Source organism: Amblyomma americanum, chromosome 10 (assembly GCF_052857255.1).
Source record: "Amblyomma americanum isolate KBUSLIRL-KWMA chromosome 10, ASM5285725v1, whole genome shotgun sequence".
NCBI classification, from domain to species: Eukaryota; Metazoa; Arthropoda; class Arachnida; order Ixodida; family Ixodidae; genus Amblyomma; species Amblyomma americanum.
Genome location: NC_135506.1, coordinates 91,691,892 through 91,715,863, shown reverse-complemented (window position 1 = coordinate 91,715,863; position 23,972 = coordinate 91,691,892). Strand labels below are relative to the sequence as shown.

Below are 23,972 nucleotides of genomic sequence, written 5' to 3'. Positions count from 1 at the left end.
GATGTGAGCCAATCTTCCACATCGTTCTCGTCAGTCCCGCTGAAAATGGTCGGGTCCCGTTGACGAAGAGAGCCGGCACAGATGACAGCCTGGCCCACTTGTACGGCCTGGTGTTGGACGTCCTCAGGCATCGTGCGCGCCGGGAGAGCACGACTACGGAGCTCCAGGGCCGATGTTTTTACCCAGCACCTCCACCAAATGTAACGGGGGATTTGTTACGAGGTACTGGGGCGACGGGAACGGCAACGGCAGCAGTCTGGGATCAGATCGGCAAAAGACACACAAGCGTAGCGCGGGTAAAAACTCTCGAGAACACTGTCACCTCGTCTTCGTCTTTTCAAATCATCAGACGCCTCTTCTTCTTTAGCCTTACAACAATGCTAACCGTATGTTGGAGTACCTGTGTAGAAACTTCTTCCCTCCATTTACTTCAATAATATTGCCCCTTTATAAAACACTTGTTCGGCCTAAATTGGAATATGCAGCATCTGTCTGGGACCCTCACCTGTCATCATTAGCATCCGAAATAGAGTTTGTGCAAAACCGTGCGTCAAGTGTTATACTTTCCACTTATAACCGTACCTCCTCTGTTACCGTTATGAAAACTAACTTATCAATTTTGGTAGAAAGATGACTGACGCCAACAAGGTTAATTTTAAAAGAACACGATGTTACGGGACCGGCTCGGTCCCTTCTTTACGGTGTGAGTACGGGCGAGGCGCAGCTTGGCTTTCTAAGTCCTCGTGTTCCAGTGCCCCTGGCGGTGGCCATTGCTCACCGCTCACTCCAAAACGACCAAACCCTGCACGAGAGAACACCACTCAGCGTCGACAAGGTATGCCGCTTTCTTGATTTCTGTCTTCGCGGTACTGATTTCACCTATAAAGGAGAATTTTTCAAGCAAACAACCGGAACTGCCATGGGGGAGTGGATATCGGTCACAAAGGCTAATTTAACCATGGAAGACGTCGAAATCTGGGCGCTTACCAACTTCAATCCAAAGCCTAACTTGTTCCTTCGATATGTAAGCGACTGCTTTTGTGTGTTAAAAACGTCAGAAATAGAAAACCTCCTAATCCATCTAAATTCAACTGAACCAGCCTTATAATTTACAGTTTAACGTGAGCAGCAAGGCAGTATGCCTTTTCTCGACGTTCTAGTCACAAGGCACGACAAAGGGTTGCGGTTCTCGGTATAGAGACAACCAACCCACACGGAACGGTACCTCTATTTCAATTCGAGTCATTCCACTCCCCACAAGGTATCTGTCATTACATCTTTATTGAAGAGAGCGGACATCATATGTCCTTCAGAGGAAGAAAAAAGAAACGAGAAGAAGCGAGTAGTCTTCGATCTCAAAAAAAAATGGGTACCCCCGTTCATTCATCCGATGCATAAGCCAAAAACAAAAAAACAAAAACACCTCTATTCATTCTTCAAGCACACGTCAGAACCGGAAACATGTTTGCATACCATACGTGAAAGGCATGAGCGAGAAGCTGCCTCAAATTCTCGGTAAAGATGGGGTGCTAACAACGCACAAGGCTACCACCATCGGATGCCTTCTCCCCCGCCCGAAAGACCGTCACCCAAAATAAAAGGCCCAAGGGGTTGTCTACAAGATTCCCTGCTCAGTCTGCCCGGCCTCGTACATAGGGGAAACGAAGAACTTCGCCGAAAGAATGAGGCAACACAAAGCCGACGTCCGACGAATGAACCATCAGCGCAGCGCGGTGGGCTGAACACTGCGAGGAATGTGACCACCAAATTTACTTTGACGGCACTATTCTACTGGAGACCGAAGCAAACCAGCGCAGGAGGCTTCTGCTGGAGTCGTGGCACATACAGCAGACACGGAGGAATGTTGTTCGCTCCCTCGGGACACTTCCTTCGTCTTGCATGCATGGTTTGCGGCCATTGACCCGGAGGTACTCAATACGAGGGCTTTAAAAGCCAAGCTGCGCTTCGCCCGTAGTCACAGCGTGAAGAAGGAACCGAGCCGCTCCCGAAACGTCGTGTTTTTCAAAAATGAACCTGTTTGGCGTCTGTCATCTTTCTACGAAATTAATTTTCCCAACCAGACAGACTTCTGTGAAATGTTTTCTTTTGAGTACCTTATCACTGCTTCTGCTTTCACTCCGAAGAAAAATTTCCCGCTTATGCCAATTTCATAAGATCTATTACTACAATCCTGTCCTTAAAAGTCGACTTGTAACTAGCCCTACATATGTTTCAGGCCATATTGATCATCATCGCAAAATAGGTGTTCCGTCATGCCATACTAAACACGCTTTTTCTTCTTTTGTTCCCCAAACTTCTGACAGTTGGAACCACCTTCCCAAGCACTTTGTTGAATTTACTAACCCAAGTTCTTTTAAGAATGCCCTATGTAATCTCTGTTTGCAGATTTTAGTCAGTTTTATTTTGCGTTCGTTTTTGCTATCCTATTGCTGTATGCCGGAAATGTTGTGCTTGTTTTGGAATTTGTTATTTTTCCCTTTGCCTTCTATTCCCTATTTGTTCTGTATTTTGTTTCGCTCGTTTTTTGCCGCGTTGTCATTTCTTCTAATTGTTTTTTCTGCTGCACTGTATCTTACTCAATGTATGTCTTTCCCACTCCCCTCTTCAATTCCGTCGGTCCCTGAGAGTATTTGAATAAATAAATAAATAAATAAATAAATAAATATTCTGCTGATGAGGCTAAGTGTGTTTACAGCACTCTTGCGCACAGCTGACAACAAAGCCTTGTCTTTGCCTGAAGCATGAACATGCAGGACAAAACATTGGTATGTTCCACTTCAGGAAGTGGTCCATTATCAATAGTGAACACGAACCGAGTGGCTTTGAAATTTCGGCGGCCAGCTTTATTGCCCACATGGACATAGCAGGATTTGGAGAGGTTGAGGGAGACGCCAGAGTTGGCAAGAAAGTTGTGAAGAAGATTGAGGGCATTTTGAAGGGAGTCCTGTTGCACCTGAGCTGAGCGGTTTGTAGACCAGAGGGTGATGTCGTCTGCATATGCTAGAACCTGAACAATAGGAAGGGTGGAAAGACTGCTTCTCAGAAGAATGAATGCGATGTTAAACAGAGTTGGGGCTAAAACTGAACCCTGCGGCATTTCGCGGTTAGAAATAAAGAAGCTTGTTGGTTTACCACTAACGCGGATAGCAAATGTTCATTTTGAAAGAAAACCATATATCGCTGGACATAGCAGCAAGGGCATGCTAAGTTATGGCATAGTATTGAGAACGGCTTCGTGGACAATACTGTCGAAGGCCTTCGTGATATCTGTTGCTAGGACAGTGCGAACGAGACGGCTGTGAGTTGACTGACGTATCACGACGTTGGCAAAGCAGCCAATACCATCTTCAGCTCCTTATCTCGGTCGGAAACCAATTTGGGAAGACGAATATTTCTGATGGTCGAGCCACCAGGAAAGTCGAGTGGCAAGCAGTTTTATATGGCAAGTGTCGCCGTTGAAACAAATGTCACCCTCGAACCAGACAAAAATTTCTTCTGAAGATTTTTTATCCTCCACTCTCGGTGGAATAGTGAAATTTGTCGCGAGCGTCTTACCTCACATCAAACTAATGCATAGCTTTTACGTTTATGAAACTTATTACGCCTTTCAGCTTTTTCTCATAGAAAGTAAACATCCATAGAAGTTCGACCGCCGTGGCCGGAATTGAACCTGTGTCCGCGGGATCAGCAGCCGAGCTCCTTGTCCACTCAGCAACCGCAGCGGCATGAAAGAAAGCGAAGTGTAGAACGATATCGATACTTGAAAAGGCAGATGAGGAAGGAAGCGTTTTATGATAACTCCAGGGGCAGTGCCCTACTCCTTGAAGCTAGGTCGAGGGTGTTTTAGAACGCGCAGACACAAAAAGAAATTTAACGAAGAATATGACACGTGCTGTGTGTAGTAAAACTGTAGAAACACTTGAACACGTCATACTCAAATGTGATGGTATCCAGCGGGATGTCGATGCAGGCCCAGTCACCATTGTAACGACATTTAGCTTAGTGATCACAAAAGTGAAGTAAATAAATCTGCAGTCGAAGCTAATAAAAATCGATTTTATGACTTGTGGTGCAAAAGCAGAAAGGCGACATGAGGTTAGAAGTGTAGGAAAACGTATTTGAAGGAAGTGGCAACTTTTATTAACAATTTACAGCAGAGTTAAATAAAAAAGAGAAATGCCGAGTTTGGCGGCAACTGCCACCACCCCGTTTGAAAGGGCATGCTCGTATCTTCCGTCCGTCTGTCCGTCCGTCCATCCATTCATTCATGGTCTATTCAGCCTCGGCAGAGGAACTGGGCGTCGACTGTGGGAAGACTTGGCGCCGCGTGGTGCATGTGGCTCCAATGAACTGGAATCTGCGGCACGAAGCTGGTGAGCAGCGGCGTAGTGTTAGACCTGCGGCGTCCGGGGTTAGCCGTCTGGTTTTCTACCTACTTTTGTTTCGCCGCAATGACGTCACGGCCAACTTAAACGAAAAACAAAATAGATCGTTACAGAACACGGCCCATGTTCAATTCTGTGGAGGCTCCATCCGGTCGCATCGATCCAAAGTGAACGCACGAGATACCAACTGCATGCGAAGACATTCCGCCACATATATTGCGTCGATCGTCTCGTATTTTCGCGAGCCATTCCCAAGCATTTAATTCTATTATGAACGCAACATTTTGCTTATAGCAGAATCACTCGACGTATCACAGTGGACAAAGTTATTTCTAGGGCAAAAAGCTTTCGTTGCAGCGGGCCTTAATTGCTACAGAGTTGACCCAGTCGATTCCAGGCGGTTTATAAATGAAGTTTTTTATTCATTGATGTGATAGAAAAAAGAGGTGTAGATAGAATTACAGTGCCGTATAATTTACATCAAATACTTATTTCTAATTTATTGATGCAAGGCTTCCATCGACTTATGCAGTTCGGAAGAGGAGTTTGCTTTGAATTGCTGGTGTGGAGAGCATACGATTTGATTACAATCGGGAGAAAGTAGTAAGGACTAAAATTAGTCCTGTATACGGACGCATTACGCTGATAAAGTTACTTTAAACATCCACCTTTTTTCACAAGGACTCTGAAGAAAACAATAGGAAGAAATATGCCGCCAAACATTTCCATTCCGAATTTAATCGAAATACATTTCGGATTTGCTACTCCAAATACTTAGTAGGTGTCATTTATCGGAAACACGCAGCAAAGGTTATTCATGCATGAAGAATTTCGTGGCCATGATGTCTGTGGAGGTTGTGAAAACGACATGCTCTTGAGCTGGCACAGCAACTACATGGAATGCGTTGGCGGCAAGTGTACGACAAGGAGAAACGAAAACATAAAACTCTGCATGGCGCCTCAGTGGTGTCCGCCTGCTGATCCCAAGGTGGCGGGATTTTACAAGCGTTTTCTTCGGGGATATGCAACTAGAGAAAAATGTTGTTTTCGTCATGGTGATAACGACACTTGCGTCAACGGACGCCACAGAATGCTCCTTCTCGAATGAGGCACTATAGAGCCGACGAGGGCGAAACTAACGTTCCAAGGGAGGACGCCGCTGTTTTTCTGCAATTCATCATAAAGTGATTGCCGAACAATGACTCCGTTTTCGAATTGGCAGTCTTATCTTGCATAGCGCAGCATCCCACATTTATTTCCGCATTTTATATTTCTTTATAGTGTGTATTAACCCCTACCCCCTATCCTTTCTTACTATTGCTCTCCCTCTCCTCTCCCTGTCCTTTTATTCCCGCTAGCCGCAGCTAAAATGCTTCATGTTTTGATGGCAGATGCCGCGGCTAGCAATATATTTTTATTCCATTATTATTTTAACAATGTATAGCTACTAACCACAACACTCATAAACTTCGCTGCCCTTCGTCGTATGTTCCTCAACAGCTATGCAGCTTCAGCTAAGATTGTATAATATCATTCTATGCGTTACGCCGGTGTTACTTGAAAAAGCAGTGTTTGTGCATCTGTCGTCTCAGTCATTCAATTACAGCTGCCCTGGAATACCTGAAGGCGTTATTGCCTGGGTGGAGCTGCGCAATGGCGAGGAATGTAGTTGCTCTCACTGGCCCCTAACTTGTGTTTTTGAAGGGACAAGCTTCACCACTCTAAGTAAAGCAGTCGTCGCTTAGGCCGGAGAATGAGCTTGAACGACCTTCAACCCAACCGCGTTTACTCCTTCCTTACCGCGCGGATCGGGTGTCCACCGGTATATGTGAGGCTGTGACTGCGCCATTTCTTTCCCTCAAATCAATTTTCAAAACCGCGGCGGCTGCGTTTCGATGGAGGCGAAACGCTAAGGCGCCCGTGTGCTGTGCGATGTCAGCGCACGTTAAAGATCCTCAGGTGGTCGAAATTATTCCGGAGCCCTCCGCTACGGCACCTCTTTTTTCCTTTCTTCTTTCACTCCCTCCTTTCCCCCTTCTCCTACGGCGCGGTTCAGGTGTCTGCCGATATGTGAGACAGATACTGCGCCATTTCCTTTCCCTAAAAACCAATTCTTATTAAAGAAGTCTAATTTCCTTCGAAACCAAAGGAAAAGCTCAGAACTGGCCCCATGAAACAGTGGACGCCTCTTTCCTACGTGGCGGTTGGGACAGTTGTGCGCTGCATGCGCTGGCATTAGTTGACAATGGTGTGGCAGAAACGCGGCACCGAAGCTTGTGTGCTGGAGATGGCGTTGGCGTTTTAGACTTCGATCATTTTGAGGAAAGGAAAGGCTTTAACTGGTTCCTTGAGTCAGTGGACACCTCAATCGCGCTTTCAGGTACGTGGCGGCGGTCAGAGAGATGTGGGCTTCATGCATTAGCCCTGACAACGTCGCGACACACACGCGGTACTGCAGCAATAGACCGCAGCACAGCGCGCATTGCGTGAGCAACCTCTCGCGATCAAGCATTAAATTAACTGCCACCTGCCAGGGTGGAAGGGTGGGCGCACTGCCTATTCAGTGCGCGGAACGCACGCAACGTCACAGACGCCAAGCCGTGCCTACTTGCCCGATACACCACAGCTTTCGCTCTCTCACCAAGTTTAGCAGTAGTTGAACCACAGCTATTATTTAAGGATTCTTTTCCGTGAGGAGCATCTGGCGAACGCTGGAAATCGCGCTGCGGTGTAGCAATCGGAAAGTCGTCTCGGGCATCACTTAACATTGAGAAGATGGAAATCTAACGTGAAATAATAAGCTAGAAATCGAAGCCCAAAAACTCAAGGCCCTAATCGGGACATTGTGGACATGTTGTTCTTTTCCAATATTTTATTCCCCGAAGAGTAGTTTTTTGTCGTTAGGTAGGCTTCAAAAATTTCACATGAACAAAGCCAGCAGGGGCATATATTGCCTGCGCATATGATCACATGGCCTAGCCCTGGCGCTGAACCGCTCCGCCTCCGATATCGGCAACAGTAGAAGGAGGAAGTGCCACAGCGCACTCCACGTTGATTGCTTCAGGCGTCTGCAAGAGGAAAGAACGTTCACACTGATAGTGACAACCTCAAGTCGAACGTGGCCTCGTCATCGCTGAAACTAAAAAAGGCGACCGACAACAGCACCTTCAAATGGGCTTTTCTAGTAGCAAGCTGCCGGCACACTTTAAAAACTCAATGGCTTTGATTTCAGTAATATATTAATAAGCTGGTTCACCTTTCCGACCATCTTCTGTATGTCGTAAACTCGCTGACCAGCGTTTTCGCATTCGGTGAGGTGAGGTGTCTATTTATTTCTTCATACAACTCGCTAACAGGCTCTTTTGAGTTGGAGATTGGCAGGCGCAACGATGGGGGTGAGGGGGGGGGGCATTGCAGTGGTAGGCCTCGAATGAAATGAGTAATATTTTATCCGCGGAACTTTGGCATACGACCAACTGATGTATCAGCAGCCGGTTTAAAAGAGGAAATTATAATTTGTATTCATAATTGATTACACGATATTTTAAAAAATATAAAGAATGACCCGTGTGGAATATTTGGGAAATACCGAGCTGATTTATTTCGTAAAATTGGCGCAGTCACAAATATCGTTAACATGACAACCATTTCAGGACATAAGAGATGGTAAAGGTACTGCGAGAAATGCAAAAGAAAATTCACAGGATTGCGGAACACTTTAATGGCTGTGGGGACGGCGTTAGCTTAGAGTCTATGCGTACGATGGCAGATTGCCGGATGTTGGCTGTGCTCCTTTTTGTGCACCAAATTAGGGAGCGTGACAACTCTCTGTGAACTTAAAATACTGGGTACGTATATGTCTCCAGGTCTGGCACAATATATCACGGCTTCATGATCGGTCGCATTGACAAGTAGGGCACTTGCTGAATGGATTAAAGATTCATGGTATTACTGAGGTGGAAGGAGAGGACACCTTGTCAAAATTCAGCAAAGTGGCCGACAAAATTGGCATTAACCATCTCACTGAGGCGCACATCCTCGCACTTCATAGGATGTCGGCGAAACCAGTAAAGACAAAAGGTGTGATTGGCCGTTTTGCAGGGCGGGATCTACGAGAGACTTGGCTGCGGAAAAAGGTGGTTCTTAAGGAAAAGGTCACTCAGTGTACATCACAGAAAAAATGACTAACTATTCGTGAGTGTTGTTGCAAGCCACAAAAGAGTGGTCTAAAGAGGCTGGCTTTCCATATGTGTGGTATGTCAATGGTAAAAGTTTGGTCCGTAGGAAGAGTGTTGATGGCGCTAAGGTTATCAAGAGCGTGAGTGACCTCTCCGCACTTGGTAGCTAAATGCCTTGTCGTGTTGTCGGGAACCCGGGACCCTTATTTTGAAATGGCGCACCTACGACACGTCACCTTATAAGAACTCTTAAGAGTGCTTAGTGTTCAGACACATGGCTATCTTCGCTGTTTTCGTTTAAACGCACAGTCTCTGTTCAACAAGATTCCTGAACTATAATCTTGGTTAAAAAGCTTGAGAATTGTTTTGATGTTCTGATGATAACATGAACATGGCAATCAAGCAGTTGTGACACTTTCAACCTTCCTAATATTACAACTTCTTTTAATGGAACCACTCGTCGCGGCGGTGGTGTCTATGCTAGTAAGCACTCTCCTTCAGTCTGCATTGCTTTCAGAACTTTCTTGTGTCACAGACAATTTTCAGAATATTTGCCTGCAAATGAAAGACGCTGTATCTGTATTTTGCTATCACTCTCCGGATGGTTCTCTCCTTGAATTTTTTGTGTTTTTAAATATTCTATTCACATTTTTTAACCAAAGCAGGTACAATGTGGTACTTCCTGGTGATTTTATTGTTGATACGAGAAGCAATAGTACGAAGAAAACAGATTTTGAAAAGGTATTGCTATATACTGGCTTTATAAATAAAATTGTTTCTCCCACACGACTAACGACGTCAACGCACACAATTCTAGTTTTAGTGATAACAAATTACGGTGTTCAACTTGTTAAAAGGTTCTGTATCGGTCAGGTGGTCTGATAAGATTGTACTAGCAATGACTTGTGCCTGACCGGCATGCAGCGTTAACTATAAAAGCACGCTGCTGCCTCGAATATAAAGCTTTTTGCGTTGCTGACACTGAAGCGTCTTTCAGCTGCTTAGAACAGAACATCTGGCGACGAGGATGGGATCCGGCTTGCAGTGAACCGCGCCGGCCTGCAGCAGTCACGAGGCGGAACCGTGTACGGTGCAGGCGACACGGATCCCTTTCAGCCATGATTTCATTGACTGCCGAGAGCAGCCCAAGAACGTCGCGAGGAAGCAAGGCGTCACGGAGCCCTTGCATGGGCTTCAGCGGCTGACTGGAGCAATAGTAGCAATCGTACGAAGAAAACAAATTTATACAGGATATTGCTACTTAATGGCTGTATAAACCAAATTCTTTCTCCCATGCGGCTAACGACGTCAACGCAAACAATTCTATATTTAGTAATAACGAATTACGATGTTAAACTTGTCAGTACCGGTGTTCCCACTTACTCTATCAGTGATCAATTCCCTTTACTTTGTAGCATAAAATTGAATACTCGGCCGAACCTCCACCATAAAGTGTTTAATATTTATAAACATGTTACATCTACCCTCCTAGGAGCATTTTATCAGGAAATAGAAACTCTTTCCTGGCACAACGTCCTTCAGGCAACAAATGCGAACGTAGCTTATGATGCCGTCTTGAGTTTCTTTCTTTTGGTATGACAACGTCACTCCGTTTTCAAACGCCATACGGGCAAGAAGATATCACGTAAACCGTGGGAGGCAAAGTATCTATTGAAGAAGATTGAAAAGAAAGAACGTCTGTTTAGAACATTTATGCAAACTCGTACAGCATCTGATCTCGCTACGTTCAAAAAATTTCGTAATGACTTGACTAAGCAGCTAAGGAAAGCAAGAGAAATGTACTATCAGAATATGTTCGGTTCCAAGGTAAATCACACCGACTTAATGTGCAAGAATTTAATGTGCACTGGTGGGTCGGAGCGAGAAAAACAGATAGTTGAAGAAATTTTTCACGAAGGACTGAAATCGAAAGACGAAATGGTAAACATTTTTAATGACTACCTGGTTAACAGAGATTTTACTAAAAACCAGACAACAACACACAAAACTTCAGGGCAGGGAAATTCCAGCACAATATTTTTTGAACCAACGCATAGAAATGAAGTGTGTTTTATTTTCAATTTAAATAATTCTCAGCGTTCAGTCCGACGGTATACAAATAAGACCCATGAAGTATGTGATATAATCAGCGCCATTCTAGCGCATATTTTGAATCTGCATTTCTACAGCTGTTTTTCCAACAAAAATGCAAGTCGCCCGTTATAGCCTTATATAAAAAGGTGATAAAAATGGTGTGTCTAACTACAGACCGGTGTCAGTTCTTCCCGCCTTTTCCAAAGGCCTCGCGAAAATCATCGTAGATCGAATATCGCGCTTCTGCAGCAAGCACAATATAATGACCACTTCGCAATATGCCTTAGAAGGGACAGGTCTACAGAGCCGGTGCTGTTGAACCATACGGAATATATTCTAAAACATTTTGAAGAGAAACGTATTATTATAAATATTTTCGTTGACTTTAGTCAAGTTTTCGAATATAATAGTAATATCATCCTTTTTGAAAAACTGCATCATTAAGTATACAGGGACATGTTTTGGCTCTGCTCAAAACTTACCTATCAAATAGATTTCAATATGTCGACATCAATGCCTTCACTTCTCCCAAAAAAACAAATAAATTCAGGAGTCCCACAGGGTAGCATTTTAGGCCCTGCCCTTTTTAATTTGTACATTAACGCTATTGTAAAGATCTGCTCAGATACCAAGTTCGTTATATATGCCGACGACACGAGTGCTTTGGTGTCATCACGTTCTGAAGCTGAAGGAATAACTAAAGCAAATATTTTTCTGCGCAAATTAGACTCGTGGACTTCCAGCAATCAAATACAAATTGACGCAAACAAAACAAAGTTTGTAGTTTTTTGACCAAAAGGTTAACAAATTTCGTTACAATTAACCGTAATGTTTAGATCCGCAGCCATTGATGTGGTAGATAGTGTCACGGTGTTAGGGGTATATTTTACTTCAACTTTACAATAGAATGATCATGTGAGCAGTCCAATAAGCAAACTGAGCTGCGGAACTGGAATTTTAAATCACAACCGCAATAATCCTCCAAAAAAAGTTAAACTAGTGGTCTACAACGCGCTCTCTCTGTCTCCAACCTAAACTACTCTCATTTAGTCTGGGTAACAACAATAAAAACAAATCTTTTGAAGCTTGAAAGGCTACTGAAAGAATAGTACGAATAATTGAAACGTTGAATATACAGTACCATCTTCACATATCTTTGCTTCGCTTAATTTAGCAAACGTAAGAAATATATACGAATACAAATTACGCAGGCAATACCCTTTAGGTGTCTAACGAGAGAGTCCAGTTTTTACGTAAATGGCAGAACTAAAACCTAATTATCCCATCTACGGCACCCGAACTCCAGAACAATGGAAAGTTTCAAAATATCGCACTGCCTATGGATAACAAACACTCCAGTCTAATCTTCCGCGGTTATTGAATGCTGTAGAGAAAGAAGGTACTGATGTACTCAATGTGTCTCTTCCAAATATGCACAAATATTTTGCTCCTGAAACTTTTTTTGTGAATGAATACTAAGTATGCTCATGCTCAATTACATTACAGTGTTTTATCTTTGAAAAAAAGTTTTACAGGTGTCCAAAAACAGTGCTCTATTGAAACTCTTACTTATTCTTATTTTATGGACTAATGCGATACAGTGCTCATTTTCTTCTCTATTTGCAAAAAAATGTGACGTATCTTTGTATATGGCCCCACTCTGCTGCCATGTACACTGTAGGGGGCGGAGGATTTCTCGCGCCACAAATGCACGGCTTTTCCCTTCGCCTCCTTCCACTTCCTTGTGGAAAGTAATCCATGTATGTATGTATGTATGTATGTATGTATGTATGTATGTATGTATGTATGTATGTATGTATGTATGTATGTATGTATGTATGTATGTATGTATGTATGTATGTGTGTGTGTGTGTGTGTGTGTATGTATGTATGTATGTATGTATGTATGTATGTATGTATGTATGTATGTATGTATGTATGTATGTATGTATGTATGTATGTGTGTGTGTATGTATGTATGTATGTATGTGTGTATGTGTGTATGTATGTATGTACGTACGTACGTACGTACGTACGTACGTACGTATGTATGTATGTATGTATGTATGTATGTATGTATGTATGTATGTATGTATGTATGTACTTTCATTCGTTTCCTCTTCGCATCTATAGTAATTCGAGACGTTACTGTACTGCGGTTGCTACAAAGAACCTCTCCGAGGACCTCTACATCATGCACAATACCAGCGTGCCAGGGTGAGGGCAGATTATGAAGTCTGTTTCATTTCTAGTATCACCACCAGGGCTCTTCCATATCCTGTTCCTGTTCTCTTGTTTGTAGGTGAAGGTATTTATGATCCGTAAAATATTTCTCTACTTGCAAAATCTACTAATCACTAAGCGGTGTTTATTCCTAGAGCCTATTCTATAATTAACTGCTGCCTTGTCTCCACCATAATTGCCAACCTTGGCATTGAAGTCGCCGATCAGTAGAGTGTACTATGCTTTCACTTTGATGATTGCCAATTCTATGTCTTGATAGAAACTTTCGAGGATCTGGTTACCATGCCTAGATGTAGGCGCATAGGCCCGAACCGCCTTCAGTGTTTGCAATTATTATAACTACCCTGGAAGAACCAGATGACCAATCAGAGGAAACAGTATACGCGGTGCTTCTTCAAACACTCACTTTTAGACTAACACGAGAATAACCAGCCATTCGCTATTATTCTTAGCTAATTAACTGATTATTCAGAGTTCAAACAATACTTATAAGTTGCATCGTACGTTTGCAAGCGTATGAAGCTTTGAATGCCGCGGCTAAAATCAAAGAAATACCTTCAACAAATTGACCTAAGTTAAATGAATTTAAATCCTCATTGCACCCTGGTATCGCTTGTGTTGCGCGAGAAATTATCCAGGAAATACTATTTTCTTTGGTTCCCACAATATTTTCCCAACTTTCAGCCTTAGCAACTTTGCAGCGGTTCATGAGTTTGTACCATTAAAATTACCGGCTGTTTTCGGCAGATTTCTAGTAGTCTAAAGAAACATGGCAAATTTAAACAAATGCAAACAAGCAGACTTACTGATTTTGAAAAGTAACCCTTTAAAGTGCGTTTCACTAGGACAAACGTTTAGAATTGTGGAAACACTAACCTTTGATTTTAGCGGTTAGGCTTAAATTGAGTCAGAACGCCGAACTTTTTCCTGCTACTTCCGCTTAATTACCGCCTGCATGCATCTTTCTGTGCATCGATATTTTAATAATTAATATATGTTATATTTTTTAGTAAAATATTTAAAAGTTTCTTTCAACTTTTTTTTTTCCTCCACGCAGGTAACCCATTCTAAAACCACCCCTCCAAAAGCAAGGGAGCGTTTCCAAGCCCTGGTTCAAGTTGCTGATTCAAGCTGCATACATCGTGCTTCAGAAAAACTACTGGTCACAGTATAGCCGGGTGTCAAGGTGTCCACAACACAGGACGATCACGTAACGAGATGTCCGACTTCGTCCGATGTTCCAACCTTTGCGACGTCTACCTCTGCTCAGCGCCCATGCGGCAGCCAGGTTCTAGGCTGCTCTCTTTCTTTGCCTCACCTTTGCGGTCGGTGAGCGGAAATTACTGGGAAAAGCACTGGCTGGTGGTTTTCGACTACGGCGGCGATCATGTGTTCGTTTGCGATGCGGACATGGACCAGAACGGAGATCTGACCGGACGCAGCGCTTGGAAACGGAGGGCCTTCTTGGAGGACGTGTACTCATACAAGGTTAGGAAAAAAACATTTCTCTGGAACGAGAACGCGTGTTTGAAATAGCACCATTAATATTGTTCTCGGCATTATTTTTATTGGATACTAATCAGTTGCACTACTATGCTCGCTATATTAATATATAGCGAGCGTGTCGATGAGAGCTCGAGTCACACCCCTTCAACACACACTGTTCACATATTCGACGGGCAGTCGGGAGGAATATTACAGTTCGCACGGCAAGCACCTTTCCCTGTGAGGCGGGACGAAGAGGTGATGAGCGGCGAAAAGGTCAAGGCGAGCGGAAGCTTGTTGAACGGGAGGGCCGAGTGACATCCTGGGATTGTGGAGGTGAGGAAGAGTGACGGGAAAATTCGGAGAACGGCGTCGTAGAAGTATCCGGCTGACGCACACGTGCACGTTCAAAGAAAGCAAAACCGCGTCGTTAATCTTGCTGTCGCCGGCGAAAGACGCGGGAAACATGACCGCGGATACCGCAGTAGTAGCAGACAGGACGGGAAGTACGCCAGGCTGGAGTATAAGTTGTTGCTGGGGGACACGGAGCAACGGCAGCCACGTGACCACAGACCGGCGTTGGACAAGAAGGAGGGATCGGAGCGGTTGGCCTTGAGGCAATGCCGGCATAAGTGAGCGGGCGAGAAGGTGTGGGAGGCGTGGCGGGGCCACGGCGCAGGTGAAAGCGGCCAGCTCACCTTCGATGACGCTGCGCATGTCAGGTGTAGCAGGCGGGATATTAAATGTGGGAGGGGCGAGAGTGGTGGCCTGCCCGAGTGTTCGTCGCGTATCAGGGCAGGAATGACGGAACGAAGGTTCCCATCGACGAGGACGCTGCCATCACTGCGGTCCGGCTGAAGGCAGCATGACAGCAGCTCGTCCAGGCGCTGGCATGCGGCGGTAATGGCGGGTACGCTGCAGGGGTTCTGGGCTATCAAGTGATTGAAAGCAACGGTCCTGATGCCCTTAAGAATATGGCGGGCGCGCTCCGACTCAGGCATGCCGGCATTAACGCGGCGGCAAAGAGCAAGAACGTCCTCGGTGTAAGATGTGTAGGACTCCCAAGTGTGCTGCAGGCGCGGCGATCTTCTCCTTGGATAGCTTAGAGCGGCCTTTCGGCGTGCCGAAAATTTTCCGCAGCTGCTGGGTGAGTGTAGGCCAGTCGGAGATGTCATCTTCGTGATTAAGGAGCCACGTCTTTCCTACGTCAGTCAAGTAGAAGACGACATTCAGCAGCTTGTGGGAGTCATCCCACCGGTTGAACGTACTGACCCTGGTGTTGTTGTCGAGCCAATCGTCGACGTCATCACCACGAAGTCAGGCGAAGACCTGAGGGTCTCGCTGGCGACTGGTGACGGTTCAGGCTGGAGCAGCCGCAGCAACCGGTGAAGTCGGGGTTAACCGTGTTCCGTTGCCTTCCTCCATACCTGAGGGCTGCAAACGCAAACGACAGCCTGATAGGTGCTCCAGGGAGAGCGAAAGACGGGTCCAAAGTGAGATGTAGGGGATAATCACCATAAAGTCCAAAAAGAATATAACATTTAATGAGGCACGACAGCGTTACGTAATGATTCAGGGCACATTCTCTTTCACTGCACATACAAACTTCGCCGATGTGGTGCGTGAGCTAGGCACACCACACCAGCTTTCGGCACCTGCCCAGCTCACACCTAGTGAGGCTGAGGCAGGGCCACCCGCGCCCCTGGCAGATGCAGTGAGAGCGGCTATGCCACCCCCAAAAGCGGGAGTGCCTGCCACCAAGTCGGCAGCCGGCAAGGCTTAAACCGTTTGGGAGAAGCTCACAGCCCCCCTGCTCGAGGGTTCCAAGGGGAACTCCAACACCTCGAGTGAGGCGATGGACACAAGTCAGAGCTCCGCCTCCGCAGCGCCGGAGGCGGAGCTCTCTTCAATGGAAAAACAGAAAAATCATAAATAGGAGGCCCACAACAAGGAGGGACCAAAGGTCTCAAATCCTTCCCCCCCCCCCAAAAAAAAAAAAATCATCATGGCGTTCCTTATCCACTCGAACTGCCGTGGAATTCTAAATAACTACAGTGATGCAACAGATACCGTAATTTATCTATCACCTGTAGCACTGTGTCTGAAGGAGACCAACCTGGTACCTTTTCATTAAAATATTTTTTAAAACTATAAAATCTTTTGCCGTGACCGTGAGCAGGCAAACAGGCTCACTGGAGGCTTTGCTGTTATGGTTGAGAGCAATGTTGCAACCTATGAAATAAAGCCCCAGAACAATATACGGTGCCGTTGCCGTCACCGTCATTAAAACAGTTATCATATGCTCTGCATATCTTCCACCATGTCTCACTGTAACACTGAAAAATCTAGAGGAATTTTTAGGCAGCTACCAGAGCCGTATCTGATAATCAGGGATTTTAATGCGCACTCCTCGTTTTGGGGGAGTGAACTGACAGACACTAGAGGTCGAGTTCTAGAAGATTTTATTCTGTGCAAAAACGTCCAGTTGCTCAATGCAAGCAAACCGACATATTGCTCTTCATCCACAGGGAAGTTGAGTTGTATAGATTTGTCTTTTAGCTCTCCATCCGTTTTTACGGAATTTAAGTGGGATGTTCTTGATAACCCTTACGGAAGTGATCACTTTCCAGTAGTAAATAACTTTTCATTACCGCCACCAATCATTCTAACTAAACCATGCCGTTCGAAGCTGCCCTTAGCGGACTGGCCGCTATTTCATAAAAAGGCCTGTCTGGAGAAAATATTTTCTGATAATCTTCGCGTTGACGAAGTGAATGAAATTTTTACAACATGTATCATTGCGGTGGCGCGTCTAGCCATTCCTCATTTGGCAGGAGTTGTACGACAACATAACAAACTCTGGTACACACAAGAACGCATAGAAGCAAAAAAAAACAAAACAAAGCTTCGTGAACTTCCTGAGCATACCCCACAAACGACAACCTCAAATATTTTAAAAGGCGAGAGCAAAAGCACGATACATCCGTCGCAATGCTGAAAAACTTCATGAAAAAACTATGAGTTGTTCATAAATAGCTCAATTACATCAAAACAAATCAGGAAACAAATCCGCAAACATAATGGCAGCTTTACTCCTTTCACAATGCTTTTCCAAACAGCTCCGGATGCACAAACAAGCAATAGCAAACAGGCCGACAAACTAGGGGAACACTTCGCCCCAGTTTATAGTTCCTCGCACTACGCACACTGATTTATAAAGCACGAGAACACAACAGAAAAACAACGACTGCCGACAAGTGGTAGTGCAAATGAACATTACAATAATTTAATTACACTACAAGAAATCGTGCAGTACTGTCGGCAGGAAAACAGACATCACCAGGTCGAGAAGAAATTCACTATGAATTGCTTGCTTACCTCTCCGAACACGCTATAGAAGCCCTTCTGAAATTTTTCAATAAAATATGGCAATCTGGTGAAGTACCAGAGGCATGAAAAAAGGCCGTGGTTGTGCCATTCCTGAAATCTGTAAAACCTCCAACTCCATTGGTAGTTAGAGGCCTATAGCACTTACGAGTTGTCTTGCTAAATGTTTTGAAAGTGTGCAAAATATCAGGTTACTGTGCATGCTTGAATCCCACAAACTTCTTGACATCCACCAATGTCGATTTGAAATGCATGCTGTAAAAATGACCATCTCGTGCGTCCTGAAAACACAATCCTTGAAGCTTTCATACACGAATAGCACTGTGTAGCAGTGTTTTTTGACTTGGAAAAAGCTACCTTATGAGAGCACCTGGAAGTTTGGGATCCTTCGTGACCTCACGGATCTATTTATCCGTGGCAGGATGCTGAACAGTTTAAAAGACTTTCTGATCGTTCATTTCGTGTACGTCTAGGTTGCACGCTTTCGAAAAAATTCGTCAAAATATGGTGTACCACAATGTGTATTCTAATTACCAAGCTCTCTATTGTAAAAATGAACTAAATATCACAAATACTTCCAGTCCATCATGTATTCTGTATGGGCTTCTATAGCATCTTCGGAGAGGAGAACAAGCAATTCATATTGAATTTCATCTGGTCCTGGTGTGGCCTGTTTACATGCCGACAGTACTGCATGATTTCTTATAGTGTAATTAATTTATTGCAATGTTAATTTGCACTGCCACTTGTTGGCGGTCGTTGTTTTTCAGTTGTGTTCTTGTATTTCATAAATGATTCTGTGTAGTGGGAGGAACTGGAAACTGTAGAGAAGTGTCTCCCTAGTTCATGCAGATCTTCCAACTTATCCACATTCGAAAGACAGACACAGCTTACACTGAACAAACTAGCGACTTGAGCAGACCAAAATGGATTTAGGTTCTCTCCACAAAATTCAGTTGCCATTCTTTTCTCACTGAAAACAGGCGTGCAGATATATCCCACAATGCACTTGAATGAAAGTGTTCTACAAGTAAAACAAGAGCATAAATTCCTAGGCATAACTTTTGACAGAAAGCTTAAATTCCTCCCCCCCCCCTATTAACACCCTCAAGGAGAAAGTTTGTCGATCTTCAAATATACTGAAGACACTCTCACGGAAACACTGGGTGTCCGATAGGTTATGCCTTATACAGATCTACCGCTGCGTAGTACGGTCCAGTTTGGACTATGGATGGATTGTGTATGAGTCTGCAGGGCCATAATACCTAAAAAAACTAGATACTGTACAAAACCTGGGCTTCCGTCTATCAACTGGTGCATACGGAACATCTCCCGTAAACAGTTCATATGTAGAAAAAATGAACCATATCTTGCAAACGGAAGAGCAATGCTTACTTGCGCATATGTACTGAAAATAAGATCCTTACCAAAACACCTTTGTTACACTATAGTTACCAAGTGCACCTCTAGAAGACTGTCCAATAATAAACCGCAATCAATCAAACCTTTGATATTACGCTTTGAAGATGCATGTCATGTACTCGGAATATTAGCTCTTCTATCTAACATTGCCCCGTGACACGATCCATTGCCGCCATGGTACTGCGTTCCCGCTGCGTGCGTCTTCACGCGAACACAGTTTCGTAAAAAACAACCACCACATAAGCATCTACTACGAGAATACTTGGCTTTGAAAGAGAAATAGTCAAGCTACTTGGAGTTTTGCACAGATGGCTCGAAAACAGGTATGTACATTGGAAGTGTCGTAGTACAGGGGAAATAGGGAAAAGTAGTAAGATTGCCAAGTGATGTATCGATCTTTACTGCCGAATGTCTTGCAGTGTGTATGGCTGTGGACAAAATAGTACATGAGAACATCGAAAATAGTATAATATACACAGATTTCTTGATCCTACTCACAGCGCTGCAGTCAAGAAATGCAGTTGAACCCTTAGTAGGCAGCATCATACAAAACAGAGAAAAATTCGCAACACAAAGACATATGATAAGGTTCTGCTGGGTCCACAGATATGTCGGCGTAGAGGGTAACGAGAGAGCAGACTCAGAAGCAGTAAGAGTTCAAAATTTTGAAATCAAAAATGTGAATATACCTTTTAGAGACTGCATGAAGTTGATACATAAAAAAATTAAAGAACAAAAGGCAGGAAGAGTGGGATAAAGAACTGAACCGCAAAGTACATTTCATGGAGCCCACCTTGGGGGAATGGAAGTCATGCAGACAGCAGGAACATTTCACTGAAGTAATCTTATGTCGCTTTCGCACAGGAGACACACACCTGAGACTAAACTTCTTACTTACAAAAGAAGACAAACCTGTCTGTGAAAAACGCGGAGACGAGCTCACACTAAACCATATCATATTTGCATGTTTAAACCTATAAAAACTAAGAAGTATTTTAGTGAACTTTATAATCAATGCATATAGTTTCACCCAGCGCTACTCTTGAGTGGTAATGCACGTTTTCACATTTCTTATGTTTTCAACTTTTTAAGAGTAGTTGTTTGTCCTAATAAAGTGTGAATTACCTGTTCTCTTTGATACACCTCAGCCACTTTTTCATTCCTGAGAAGAAGGCTGAGGTGGCTATTTCATTAGCTGAGGGCCTCGACATTCTTCCTTTGAAAAGGATGGCCTCTGAGGTTACCTGACCTTCTTTAAAGCTTTTATCATTAGCCATTTAAAAACTTTCTGCTCTTTATCCTCACTAGGTGGTACGAAATAACATTTTTGGTCCTTTACACTACCGTTTCATTTCTTTTTTCATGTAAAATCCGGCACAAGACAGTTTTCTATACCTTGCGTTTGGCGTTTGATGGCTTTAGCCACCTATGCGGAATAAATCCCAGCGCAACACAACACCGATTCCGGCTGTAAAGACGAAAAAAAACGAGAAAAACCGGTGGTGGATTTGTAGCAGAGTTGCAGGCGTACGTTATACACGGGAGAATAAGGTCCCAGTTCGTGTTGTTGGCAGCGGCGTACATGGCAGGCATGTCACCAAGGGTGCGATTCAAGCGTCCGGTTAGGCCTTTTGTTTGTGGATGGTAGACGGTACAAGACCGATGAATAATATTGCACTCGGCGAGCAGAGCTTTAACGAAGTCAGACAATAAGAAGCGGCCTCTGTCACTGAACAGTTCACGAGGAGCACCGTGGCGAAAATAGAACGCTGCAGAATGAGCGACGCCACTTTACGAGCTGTAGCAGCCGGGAGCGCAGCGGTCGCAGCATACTTGGTCAGGTGATCAATGTTAACAATGACCCAGCGGCTGCCAGCAGCGGTGTACAGTAGAGGGCCGCATCAATCGATTCCAATGCGCTCGAAGGGGCGAGGCGGGCTGGGTAGAGGCTCCAACTCGCCAGCGGCACGATGAGACTGTTGTTTACGGCGCTGGTAGGCCTAGCACGGGCGGACGTACTTGACTTTGAAGTTGTACATGCCGCGCCAGTAGTAGCTGAGACTGATGCGAGTGTAAATCTTCAATACTCTGGCGTGACCGCATTGCAGGCCAGCGTGGAAACAGCTGCAGATTTGGGTGCGTAGATTGAGGGGAATGACGAGAAGCCATTTGGGTCCATCAGCGTTGTAGTTACGCCGATAAAAAAGGTTATCGCGAATGGCAAAAAAAGAAGCTTGGCGGGGAAATGCGCGCAATGCCGGAACAGTAAATGAGTCGGATGGAAAGTCGAGAAGACAGATACTCCGCTAATCTTCACGCTGCTCTGAAGGCATGTCACTTATGATGAGCGAAGGCGGAATGGCTTCGGAGGTCGAGAGGTTGGCAAGCTCTGCCTGTATTGGGGAACAGGACAAGGCATCGGCGTGCTGATGCTTGCGGCTCGACCTGTAGAAGACGCGTATGGTATATTCTTGTAGGCGGGAGCCCATTGAGCGAGACAGCCGGAGGGATCTTATAACGAAGAAAGACAGCAAAGGGCATGGTGGTACGTGACCACGTCAAAAAAACGTCCATCGAGGTAAGAACGAATCTCGACGAGGGCGCAAACGTTGGCATGCACTCTATTTCCATGACGGAATAGTTGGACTCGGCTTTAGTCACGGTGCGGCTGTCGTAAGTAACTACACATTCGTCGTATCCAGATTCGCGCTAAGCGAGCACAACACCGAGCCCAATATGACTGGCGTCAGTGTGTACTTCAGTTGGAGCTTCCGGAACAAAGTGGCGCAGGGTGGGTGGTGCCGTAAGGAGATTGTGCAAGTGTTGCAGGCATCGTCGCATGCAGGCTCTGGTTGGATAAAGCGGAGCGGTCGGGTGAAAGAGGACGACTCTGGGGCGGCTCGGCTGTCGCTGGGTGTTAAGTTTCAAGACATAAGTGGCCGGGAAATCTTGAGGTAGCGCGGATACTGGCACATGGCGACGACAAAGCCGGGCCACATGAGCCGGCAATCCGCAAGAGTAACAGGTGAGGCGATTGTCATCACTCCAGGAATTTCCGATTGGAGTAGCGGCCGGAGAAAAAACCGCGTCGCTTGAGGGACCGGAGGCAAATGTGCTTGAGGCGAAGCGTAGTTTGAGCTATAGTTAGGTGGCCTCGGGAGGGCAACAGCTTCAGAGTAAGTCAATGGGGGAGCGACAGTGGCGGGCTGCGGTGCTGGTGCAGCCAGTTGGATCGATGGAAGGGCTTTAGCCGTATGTTCGGTGATGACATGAAAAAGGTCGAACACCAGGCATGGATACGGCCCGGAGTGAGGTGGCAGAAAAGAAAGGTGATGAGCAACGTCCTCACGTATGAAGCCTTTAAGCTGTTGCGATAGCACCAAATGGTCAAGTGCAACTGACAGGCCGGCAAGGGGCCTCTGCTTGAGCCACTCCTCGTAACTCTGGCAGAGACTGACAGCTTCTGAAATGGTGTGGCGATCTCAGTAAAGCAGCATTTGAAATGCGTCCTGGCCGATCCCCTTCAGAATATGCTTGATATTGTCAACCTGGGAGATGCCGAGCACATGCTGACCACATCTTTGACGTAGCTCGTAAAGGTCTCGCTCGAATGCTGTGAACGTTCGTGCAAGCACTGCACGGCACGCAGCTTTCGCACAGCAGGCCATCCGAACACTTCAGAAAGGTTTTTCTTGAAGATGACTAACGTGTAGAGGTCCCTTTTTTGGTAGCGACACCACAGGGTCACAACCCCGGTAAAATAGAAGTTAACGTTTGTCAGTTTCGTAGCGTCAGCTCCCTTGAGCGCGCTCACCCGCTCGTAGGACGTGACCTAGTCTTCTGCGTTAAGCAATTTTCTTTAAGCGACAAATTAATCGAAGTATTAGGCTCCCATTCATCAGCACTACAATTTATTACAAAAATAGAAACATGCCCCTATCCACCTTGGTTTCGGTGATAGTTGGCTTTCTTCATATGTTTGTAAAGACGAGCCCCTCAGTTCCTCTACCTTGTCTGCCAATAGCTTAACGAGGGTCAAGGTTCTGGCAGTCTTGATGCCATAGGTGGCATAAGAGGGTTCGCACACAGTTTCCGCCATCGCCGTTAGATGACGTTCCCCGTCCTACTCGCGATAATATAGGACATGCTACGTCCGCCGCTATGGTCGAGGGTGGCGCTGGCGAACACACTCAAGGTTCGCTTACACGCAAAAAACATATATACCCACGCTAGCAGCAGATCGGACAGCTTTCGCCGTAGCTCAGTTGGTAGAGTACCGGACGCGATATTCGGAGATCGTAGACTCGGATCCCACCGGTGGCGTGGTTGTTTTTTCTGCTGCTTTAAAGTAATTTTGTTTGAGCAACAGATTATTCGAAGCATTACTTTCCCATTGATATGCGTTAAATTTATTTTAAGAAATAGAAACATACCCCTATGCACCTTGGTTTCGGTGATAGTTGGCTTCATTCATATGTTTGTCAAAACAACGAGCCCCCCATTTACCTTACCTTGTCTGCCAATATATATATATATATATATATATATATATATATATATATATATATATATATATATATATATATATATATATATATATATATATATATATACATACATATATATATATATATATATATATATATATATATATATATATATATATATATATATATATATATATATATATATATATATATATATATATATATATATATATATAAACGCAATAGAGTGGGCGCACGGTGGAAAAAGT

General features: G+C 44.7%; 1 protein-coding gene across 1 annotated transcript in view; it reads left to right on the top strand.

Annotated features, from left to right (window-relative positions):
- Positions 1–23,972, top strand: part of LOC144106614 (uncharacterized) — a 57,685-nt gene that overhangs the window by 22,132 nt on the left and 11,581 nt on the right. Inside the window, exon 2 of the mRNA XM_077639461.1 lies at positions 13,980–14,410. Coding sequence (XP_077495587.1) covers positions 14,141–14,410 — 270 coding nt within the window. The 5' untranslated portion in view covers positions 13,980–14,140. The remainder of the gene's footprint in view (positions 1–13,979; positions 14,411–23,972) is intronic.